Raw genomic sequence first — 10,834 nt, 5'->3', positions numbered from 1 at the left:
ATATGCTTGGTTGGTTGTTTGTGTTGTCTGTTGTTTGTGTTTGTGTTAATCGGGAGTCTTGAAGTCATGGTTTTCACACTACATGACTAATCAGCAACGGGGTCTCACACACTACAAGATCTTTCACAAGGAGTAAATGGTAAACGGTACTTATATAGCGCCTTTCTAGTCTTTCGACCACTCACTGCGCTGTACACTACATGCCACACTCATTCCCACAGTCTGTCTGATCTCCAGGAGTCATTTACAATACCATTAATAACAAGTACATCATGTTAGATTAGGAAAGTAGTTTAAAAACACACACAAAGGGCAACCATTTACAGCATACTGCCGTTAGAAATTGGAAAATCAGGTAATCAGATAATAAGCCCGATCAACGGCGTCTGTAATACACGTATTATTAAACCATTAATCAAATTAATAACTAACAGTGGTCAACGTCAGACAACATTAGTGGTGACAAAAAATGAAAAGTGATACATATTAGCAGTTTGAATTAAACTAACTAAAAGCTCCCTGAGCCAAACTCTTTCCTAATGTGTCCGTAACAACATGTAACAAGACTGATGTTGTTCCTGTCAGCACCGGGAAAAATGCCTGGCTGCCCAGTCCTTGTTCAGAAGCTTCTGTCTGACACCAGTCAGCCTGCAGACTGAACTGCTGCCCTACCTGGCCAAACTCACCCACCCTATGAGGAACCAAGGTACCAGACATACACACACAATACTGCATACGCTACCTACTCATAGTCCTCCAATAGAAAGTACATATAGTTTTCAAAAGATTTCGGAACAGGTGTAAGCAAACATTTAAATGCAAAGCTGCTACATTCATATCATCCTGTCTTTCTATGGTTGGTTAGTCGCCTGGCTCAGATTTTTTGGACAATATTGATCAAAGCTGCTGCTAAATCTACTGTACTTGAATAGCACCTTTCTAGTCTTCCGACCACTCAAAGCAGTTTACCCATTCGCACAGTGATGGCAAATCCCATCAAATGGAGTTAGAAGAGAGTTAGTTAGAAGTCAAATGAATGTGAAAACAAACAATGCACATACATTTTTCAGTTTCAACCACTGTAGTGACAAGGAGAGGGGGACTTTTTTAATAAATTAACATTTTAATGAAGAAAAATCATGTCAGCCACACTGCAGACTATTTGAATTTGTCGTACTATATGTCTGGAGGGGATCTTTAAATGATCATTTGTGTACAGTATTTTTAGGTGACATATTGCTTCATATTGGTTTGTCATGTTTGTCATCTCACCATAATCAACAGAGCTTTGGTCATTTGAATGAGTCTTTTGTCTTTTGATAAAAGTGTTGTGTGCTACACTGTGTCTCCCAGCTCAGATAGCTTTTATCCAGGACGTGGGTCAGATGTTACAGAGGAGACTCTCCGGCAGGTACACATTTTATCTTCTTATAGGTGCATGCATTTAGATTCTAGTGCGTCTGTTCTGAGTCACAATTAGAGCAGCTATTAATACATTTTTATTTTAAATTATGAATTTTGTTTCTCGCCATTATGAAAACAAGATAATTGAGATAAAACAATATTGTGTTGTATTATATTTCGCAACCATTTACAGTGGTGCACCCTCCCCACCCATGCTCTCAGACAGGCTGTGGTATGCTTGAGTTCAGCTTGAGCCAAGATGATAGAAAGAGAGCCTATATTGAGACCAAATCAGGATGTGGAGATTAGTGCAGGTTTGAGCAGTGTGGGTGTGTAACATCTTATCTTAGCTTAGCAATAAATTCTCCTTACTTCTTTGCCAACATCAACTGTGTGACCATAGCTAAATTAACATTAGCTTTGTGTCTGACTAGCCTCACTCACCCGGCAGTATTATTTCTACAACTTGGTTAAAACTTGGATTAAAAAACCTTAAGAGTACTTGCGTGTCTTAAATATACAATTATTTATGGGGGACTGCAGGCGCGTACAAATGATCCCGACAAATAAGGGTTGGCCCAAACTCGTTCTGTTGGTGCAGAGAGACGTTATTCCTCAGGCCAAAACATAAACCTTTGTGTATTTGTCTAGGAGAATTTGTAATTATATTACATAAATAAAAACAAATAAATAAAACAAGGTAATTGTTTGTTGTGTGTGTGTGAACCTAAAACGGTTGGTAGGGATTACATAAATATATCTTAATATAATAATAAAGGCTTTCAATTTCAATTTCAATTTCAATTAAGGAAAAAATGCACAAAATCTTGTGTTTTAAAGAAATGCAGATTAACTACAATCTAGGTATGTTCATGTAAAGACTTTATTTTTTATTGTTAATATCACAGATTTAATTATGCCACATAATGCTGATAAGTACTACTGATAAGTCTGGAAATATATCATTGTTATTTAAAGCATGATAACTAATACCATCACAATGTGTTATTTGTTTTGTTGAAATAGTTTTAGAGTTGTAAGCTTTTTTTAATGTATTTATTTTCTTTGGTCTTCATTGTGTTCCCCGTACTACTGAGACCAAAGCTATGCCATTGACTGTTACTATGGATACCTGTGGTTAAACCTTAAGCACTGATTTAGAATGATGACCTGATAATGTAGATCTGTTATTGTATTGTTTGTCTTAATTTCTCTCTTGGCTTTGTGTTTGTGCAGATTAAAACTGGAGGCTCTGACAGACAAAGAACCAGGCCAGCTGGAGACAGACACTGAGGAGGAGAAAGAGAAAGAGGAAGGTCAGGGTGCGGCTGAGGAGGGTCTGTTGGGCAGTCAGCCCCAACCTACTACAAACCAAGTCCTTTTGGAGGAGGAGGACCTGATCATAGAGGAATATACCAGTGACTAACACACACAGCCCTGTCATACATCTACTGCCATACTGTTACACTGTTAAATGACAGTCCTTTCAGGATTTCACAGGCTAATTTTGTAATTGTTGCAGCCAAAAATACCTGATCTCACAGCAGCTTTTCTAAAGAATTGAGATGCAGTATAAAATTGCTAGTAGTTTGGTGACGTATTGCTGAACGTTTTACGCAGGGGACTGCTATGATTGGTGAAACTCGCTGGAATGATTTGAATCCATTAAGAATTCACAGGGATTGGTTGAATTTGCATTTATTGTTGCAGTCACATCATTGCAACTGCCTGGAGGGACTGAAATGAGTTCTGAGATTCATTTTTGACATGTGAAGGAACACATTACTTGTTACTGTTAAAAAAGAATTCCATATAAATTCAACTTACTTAAATTGTAAGATTGATCCCACAACTCAAATAATTATCCACATGACCTTATGTTGCTGACTCTGGTAATAGTTTAGTAATTTTTGCCTCATTGAGGTGTCATTTGTACAAGATATGATCATTTTTCAAACAAGCTTGTTGCCTTGTAGAACCTGAATTGAATGTGTAGCTTTTCAAAAGCTCCAAATACAATAGAAGCATGATGGGAATCTCCTCAGATGACCCAGTTCAAATTTTGTCAGTATGTATTTGTTTTTGTACTTAACATCTTTTTGTTTTGCTGAGTGATCAACCTGTAATGAAGAACTGTCAAGGAATAAGCTTGGCCATTAACTGACATTTTTTTTGTTTCACTGTTTTCTATGGAGAGAAAATAATAAATAGTACATTGAATGCTTATTGAGAGATACCAAACCTAAATAAGTTTGTGAATAAAAACAGTGTGTGAAAAGCCGATCATGGGGCTCTTTACTTGAACAGTAACGAGTGCTTACCCTGTCACACCCCTTCATCCAATATTTGCTCAACAAGCTCTCTTAAATATTCCCTCTGGTGATGGTGACTCACTCACTTCCTGCTGCTTTTTTTTATATAAATGTTTTAAATGTATCCAACTCCAATAACACTTGTAATGTTGCACTATGCAATTAATAGATACGGTTTAGTAATAAAGTTACAGGAAGTCTTTATAGGTTAAATGTCGTATTTCACTGAAATATATTTTATGAGAAAAACATTTTTAGAAAAGTTAAATGTTATGATACGTTTTTTGTTTTTCTTTATTGCAGAATAGAAATTGAACAGGCATTGTATATTTCAAGAGAAGTACGGTTTAAGACTGAGCCAGTATAATCAAGATGAAAAATTACCAGGCACAAGAACAAAAAAATCATAAAAGGTAAGAGAAATACAAATGCAAGTGAGGAGAAAACTCTTGCAAAAATGTAGTAAAGCGAGGGGTGATTTAAAAAAAAAAAAAAGGACATTTGTATTTGGCAAATTCAAATTAAGCTACTTCTTTCAAACGTCTTGCTTAGTTTTTCTCTTAAAAATATGTTTATAGTTTATTTTGACGGTAATGACCGGAAGTAATCGTTGTTTCCGCTTTTAGCTTGATGCTGCTAGAAGTTTTCGGTCCCTGGACGATAGGTGTCACCGAGCAGTAAACAGGTTAATATGTGACTTGTTTTTGCTGTCACTTGGAAGATAAAACTTAGATAACAGTTTACTGAACTTTATTTTTGTCTGTGTGTCGGTGGAGACTCTAAAGCGCTAAGGAATATAAAGTTTGCTTCGAAGTTGCAGGTAAGAGGAAGTGATTCCTAAAAACGAGTAATCATTAAAGGGAGGTTCCACTTTATATTAGAACCCACAGGTTATTCCTGTAGCTAATATGGTATAGTTCAGGTTTTGTCTGTGTCCCAGAATATAGTGATGTCATCTAGAGTCAAATCCTATGATCCATAGTTTTATTATTTTTATTGTTGTATTATTAATTCAGTTAATTTAATACAAGTAAATAAATGATAAATAAATATATAATAAAAAGAAACATGCAAACAAATAAATTAGAGATTAACATAAAACATCGCAGAGGTCAACATAAATAAATAGAAGTCACCTTAAGTTATTAATAGCTTCTGTAAAAAAGAAGAAAAAATAATATTATCCAAGATAAATCTGCAGATATATTGCCTTACGGGTATGTAGACATTTCCGGAAATGATGGATGATAGTTTCAGTGTGGGGATCACAGGAGGTACAGCTTATATCAGGATCATTTTTGAATTTAACAAAAAAAGACATAACTGGGTCACAATGTTTATAAAAATAACTTTTTGTCAGATTTGTAGATTTGTAGATTTGTAGATAATTTTTACTCCCCCTAACACAGCCAGGAGTAGGCAGAACACATCTGTTTTCCACTTGATACAGTATCTGTGTATGGTTACTAAACTATTAGCATTTTCAGCATTTATTTTCACAAACATCTAATTATAAAGGAAGCAATAAACTTGCTCCAAATGGCCACGTGTTAAGAACAAGTATGAACCTATTGTGACATCCTGTCTTGGTTTGTGGAGTACCAATTTGAAGCCTCAAGTTTGACATCATGGTTGCCATGTTGTTTTCTTGCAAGCAGCAGCCACGTGCTCTAAACAGACATGCCCCCCAACAATGCTTCAAGCAGCAATACCTGGAGCCAAACAGTCAGCCTGTTCTGAACGGGCACACATTTCTATCAGGCATGTGATCTGAATGGCACTGCACTAGTTCACAGCAACAACTGACAGCTTTGGCTAAATGTACAGTATATCATTTCTGTTTCTAGGGGGTCTTTCACATAAAACAATAACAAAAGACAAAGTTTGATGACGTTGTGAAGTAGCGTGGGATTATGGGATTTGTTTTCTTCACCTCCATTGCTGGCATTGCAGTCAGCTTCTTCCAGTTAGGATTCCTTTAGTGTAGGTACACAACCTAACTACATATAGAACATAGGGCTACTGTTTATAGACACTTTAATGTGAGAATGTTTAGGGCTGCTTGATATGGTAAGAACATCATATTGGGAAATGATTCACAATTATGAATGATAATTTTTGCATCACAAATTTATTTATTTGTTGATGAGGGCATCACTACAGAACAACAGTACTTCATTCTAATTCTGTTTTGTCACAAGTTTTACCTTTATCAAAACATTGCAGCTCATGCGTTTTGCATTTTGATGCTGCAATTTGAATATTGCACATGGCCATATTGCTATTTCGATGCTATTTCAATTGCGCAGCCATAGAAATGTTACATATTATAGCTTCAACAGAACACGTGTTCCTGTGAGTTGATAGATAACCTGGGCAACAGCAATAAGTTCTTGTAGGTGTCCCAGACTTTCCCTTTGAGACATAACCAGACATTAATGTCATCTTTTGTCTGATCCAGCTAATCTCTGCGATTCTCTGCGAATCTCCGCGAATCAATGTGGGTTGATTTTTCTTTACTTTCATATTTGTATAGTGACAGTATGAAAATTTATGAAAAATGTGGAGTGGATGCTGAATACAATATTTTTAATTATCATATCATCTAATGGAATGCAATAGCACTAGAGGCAACTGAGAAAATGTGTTTTTTGTGTTTGTTTTTGGCTAACGATTTAAGTTTTACATTTGACCTGGTGCAGATGCAGGAGGTAAGTGAGGCCAGCAACTTGGATGATGATATGGTGGATGGAGACCTGGGTGATGGCATGGGAGTCAGAGCAGCACCCAGCTTTACAAGGAAGAAGAGTCAAAGCGTTGCTGGTGTCACAGAGAGCCTGCTGCCTGGAGCAGAGCGGCATAGGAACAGTGGCCAGACAGGAGAGGCAGTCTGGATCCCTGGTCTGAAGACTGCAGAGACACAGCAGAGAGCCCGCTGGAAGCTGCTATGCTCTGGTAAGAATGTCTGTGAACTGATTCTTAACTGTAACAAAGGACTTAAACAAGAATCAAATGATAAAGGCAAGATACCATCAAATTCTCATAAAATCTTCCCTTTGATTGAAATACAGTAGCAGACATGAATTCTAGGGAGGTAACAATACAGTCAACTCACAATTCAAGAAAACACACACACACACACACACACACATTTTCTGTGACCTCTAATGCACAAGTGCACTTTTTGTGAATCAGCAGGCTCCCTAGCTGAGCTGTCCAAAGACGAGCTGAAAGAGAGACTACAGGAAGCCACTGAGGTAGTGAAGAAACCCATAATTTTGTCCACTTAACTCCAGCCTGGCAAACTGTAACTGATGGCTCTGCTGACAGGTAATAGATGTACTGTGCTGTGAGCTGGAGGTGGCACGTCGGTACCTTGAAGGCAAATATGAAGCTCTGAAGATCTTACAAGGGAAGGTAGATACCTTAGTGTTTTTTTTTACTTTTACCCCTAAAATCAAGCAATGTCCACTTGCAACTCGCAATTGTTCTTCATCTTCAAGACAATGGTGGCCTAAAGAAGCCGTTCCCAACCTTTTTACTTAAGGGAGCCCTTTTCTGTTACTAAGTAAAGAAAGAGACAAAGTGATATATTTTATGGATATTTCATATTATATTCTAAAGGTTTGAGAACCGAGCTTGTTATCCCACGACTCTTTCACTTTCTGGGTGGGGAACGTGAAGAAGCAGTCCCTCCCTCATTTACCACCACTTAGGTGTCCTTGAGCACCTTAAGCCTGTAACAGGGAACTGCACATAGACTAAATATAAGGTAATGGGCGGATCTGATACCTAGTGTGACACTGCCAGCTGACTGCCTTATATGGTAATGAACAACATAAATATTAAATAAACATTACTCCATTTGACCCAGTATAATCTTAATAAAAATTGTACATTATCAAAAGAAAAACTGTTTGCTGTATTTATCACCATATATAAATTCAAAATATTTCATGTCTGACCCGGACGAAACATGGGAAACAAAAGCCTAATCCCAATGTCAAATCAGACAAGTTAACTCAAGTCAAGTCAACTTAACTTAAATAGTCCAATGATGACTAAAAAAACCTGCGTTTAATTAACATGCCATTGATAATAATCCACACGTACAGCATTTAAATATGTGAGGAAAAATAATAATCATAACTTATGTTTACCAACACAACTGCTATACACAAAGGTAGACAACCCCAACTTCTCCAGTGGAGTTGCTCAGTGGCTGGCAGAACAGACTGTAAGAATGTGATCAGGGCGTTCCTTAGTGAACCTTCTCTAAATAAATAAATAAAGGTTAAAAAAAACTGTTGCTGACCCTCCCAGGCTGCTATTTTGTCATATCATCTGCCTCAGTCTTGTTGCACGTTTCTCATCTGTTTCTACTGTCAACTGTGGAAGGCAAAAGAGCCAAATACTGCTCATTCAAATACTTATGAAGCTTGTGGGTAAAAGATTACATTAGGATAGAAATGATGGTCAAAATGTGTATAAATCGTAAATAAATGTGTATCTATGTAAATAAGGTAAAAAAGAAACAACTAAAAACTGTTCTCCTTTTCACAGGCCATTCTTGACAAAGCCACGAGTCACACTAAAAGTCTGTTGCAGAAAAGTGAGGAGAAGGCCAAAGGTCTGGAGAAGGTAAGTGTAAGTGCAGGCTGTTTAAATAACATTGCTTTAACATCCTACAGCAGGTTACTTAACAGTGACGACCCAACTGCTCTTTCCTCTTCAACAAGGACAAAAGGAAAGTATAATGCCACGGAGTGACTGATAAGGGTCATTGTAGGTAAAAAAAAAATATATATATATATATATTATGGAGACGAGGAAGGGGGATAAAGGATGTTTTGAATGTATACATAGGTTACATTTAACCATCAATTATTTACAACTGGTAACAAAAAACAGAAAGTGAAAGTGAGCAATCATAAGAGGACCACTGCCTTCCTTGGTTTCTGCCCCAACTTTTCATAAGTCAACTTCAGAGCAGAGAGTGTGTAGGGGCGGCTGTGGCACAGGATATATAGTGGGTCATCCACTAATCAGAGAGTTTGTGGTTTGATCCCCGGCTCCTACTGGTGCATGTTAAAGAGTCCTTGAGCAAGATACTGAACCCCAAATTGCTCCCAATGCTGTGTCATCGGTGTGTGAATGAATTATTTTCTGTTCTGATGAGCATTTGCCAATGTGTGTAAATGAGTGAATGTGATATATGATGTAGTGTAAAGTGCTTTGAGTGGATGGAAGACTAGAAACATGCTTTAGAAGTGCAGTCCATGACCATGATTGCTCTCTCTTGCGTGGCTGCTTTGTGGTACCATTTTTTTTCTCTGTCTATGCCTCTTGGTTGTTGAATTTGTGCATGAGGACTTTTATTGTATGAGTTGCAGTTAATATCTGCATCTGTGAAATAATATAATTTGCAAGCATGTTTTATCACAGTTGCGACATATGACTGAGGCCACAGAGAGAGATTGCATATGTACAGAAGTGCAGATGAAAAGCAAAAACTGTTCATTTGATCATGAAGCCTGCTGTAACTCTGTTTAATTCTCAGGTTTATCAGTGAGGTGTATTAACTACACTGCAGACTGGAGTCTCTGTTAACAAAAGACTGTCAGCTGTTTCATACAAAATGAGTCATCTGCAAGTACAATGTTCATCGCTAGAGCCAATGTGCTCGTCTCCTGTATGAAATGGCTGTATCCTCACTGTCCTGACTCATAACTCAAAATTCACAACATGGGGCTTGACTTGTTGACTTAACTTGAAATATTCTAATCATGATCTGTTGCTTCCATCTCTTGCAGGAGGTGAACAGCTTGCAGTGGGAACTCAGCTTCAACCAGGTCCAGATGAAGAAGTCTCAGCAGTCCTGGGAGCAGAAATGCAATAGGTTGGATTTACTTCACATATCACGTCTGTGGTATTGTCACTGGTTTGTATTGTAACTTTATTGTTGTTGTAATCAGAATTTTGAGTGAGAACAAGACTCTGACTGCCAACCTGGAGGAAAGAGAGAGTGAGATCCAGCAGCTCCGAGCAGAAAATTCAGGTATAATAATGTCGATTCATTATGAGGTGAGCTAGAAATGTCTGCACATATTATCTCCATCTGTGAAGTGAAGTGCATCATGCTGCTCCTAGCCCTCAGTGTGTGACTACCCCCTTCCCACCAATGCAAACCTAGTGCTAGTTCTGGGCTGGTGCTCATGTTGGTTCAGAGTTGGTTTAACCTGAGAACCTTCTAAGAATGGTTTGTGTTTCCACAGACTAGAGAGCCACCATAGAGCCACGTCATCAAGTCACTGTATATATCTTCATAAGCTATTAACAAGGTTACTCCCGCTGGCTAGCTAGCTAGCTGTTGTTCAGCTTACATTACCCGAGCAAGCATTCTACTAATTTCTCAATTTTACTAACCTTGAACATAACACAAGTTACGAACAATGTTATGAACAAAACGTTGATGTGAGAAATTAGTAGCTATGCTTGGTTGGGTAATGATAGCTGAAAGCTAGCTAGCTGTTTGTCAACTAGCTCAGTGTTAGGCCCGTAACATCTGTGTCATGTTCAAAATATGAGAAATTAGTAGCTTAATAAACAGCTAATAAAAACATAGCTGCCTGGCCACCCAGACCCTGCAGTTCTTTGGCTGCCAAAGAACTGGTTTGAGATTAGGCATTAACCCCGAACCAGCCCTCAAACTGCCTTGGTGGCAAAGGGATACAAGTCACCAACAGTCAGTGACATCTTGACTAAATAATCTTAACCCATGGCCCACTTACTAGCTTTTTCCAGCGCTTTTAACCACAGCGGTCTTTTGTCAGCAAATGGAATTGACTTAGTCGTCATCACAAAGATTATGTGTGTTTGTGTTTGCAGCTCTAAGTCGGCAGTACTTGGAGCTTCTTTCCATGTTGAATATGAAGGAGCAGAGAGCTTACCAAGAAACCAAACCTGAATACAGCCCAGAGAGAGATGCAAGTGTTCTGGAGGTGAGAGCGTTTCAATCAAGAATACATATATTTATAAATATACAGCGGGTAAAATAAGTATTGAACACATCATTTTTCTCAGTAAATATATTCCTAAAGGTGCTATTGTCATGAAAT

At 37.9% G+C, this 10,834-nt stretch overlaps 2 protein-coding genes across 4 annotated transcripts in view; both read left to right on the top strand.

Annotated features, from left to right (window-relative positions):
* rad17 (RAD17 checkpoint clamp loader component) overlaps positions 1 to 3,687 on the top strand; it is a gene marked incomplete in the record, with an annotated part of 6,355 nt that extends 2,668 nt beyond the window's left edge. Inside the window, 2 exon segments of the mRNA XM_035659044.1 lie at positions 1,354 to 1,411; positions 2,641 to 3,687. Coding sequence (XP_035514937.1) covers positions 1,354 to 1,411; positions 2,641 to 2,830 — 248 coding nt within the window.
* Positions 3,688 to 4,353: 666 nt separating this feature from the next.
* ccdc125 (coiled-coil domain containing 125) overlaps positions 4,354 to 10,834 on the top strand; it is a 15,610-nt gene continuing 9,129 nt past the window's right edge. The window contains exons 1-8 of one of the 3 annotated variants that reach the window (XM_035659184.1): positions 4,354 to 4,536; positions 6,419 to 6,671; positions 6,915 to 6,973; positions 7,047 to 7,133; positions 8,280 to 8,357; positions 9,530 to 9,615; positions 9,692 to 9,774; positions 10,605 to 10,717. In XM_035659184.1, coding sequence (XP_035515077.1) covers positions 6,419 to 6,671; positions 6,915 to 6,973; positions 7,047 to 7,133; positions 8,280 to 8,357; positions 9,530 to 9,615; positions 9,692 to 9,774; positions 10,605 to 10,717 — 759 coding nt within the window. In that variant the 5' untranslated portion in view covers positions 4,354 to 4,536. Of the gene's footprint in view, positions 4,537 to 6,116; positions 6,217 to 6,418; positions 6,672 to 6,911; positions 6,974 to 7,046; positions 7,134 to 8,279; positions 8,358 to 9,529; positions 9,616 to 9,691; positions 9,775 to 10,604; positions 10,718 to 10,834 lie in introns of those variants that run through there. The other 2 variants (XM_035659182.1, XM_035659183.1) reach the window with 2 other exon arrangements.

This window comes from Morone saxatilis, unplaced genomic scaffold, assembly GCF_004916995.1.
Source record: "Morone saxatilis isolate NCDOM2014 unplaced genomic scaffold, NCSU_SB_2.0 Contig16, whole genome shotgun sequence".
In the NCBI taxonomy this organism is placed as follows: Eukaryota; Metazoa; Chordata; class Actinopteri; family Moronidae; genus Morone; species Morone saxatilis.
This window is presented reverse-complemented; position numbering and strand designations above follow the sequence as displayed.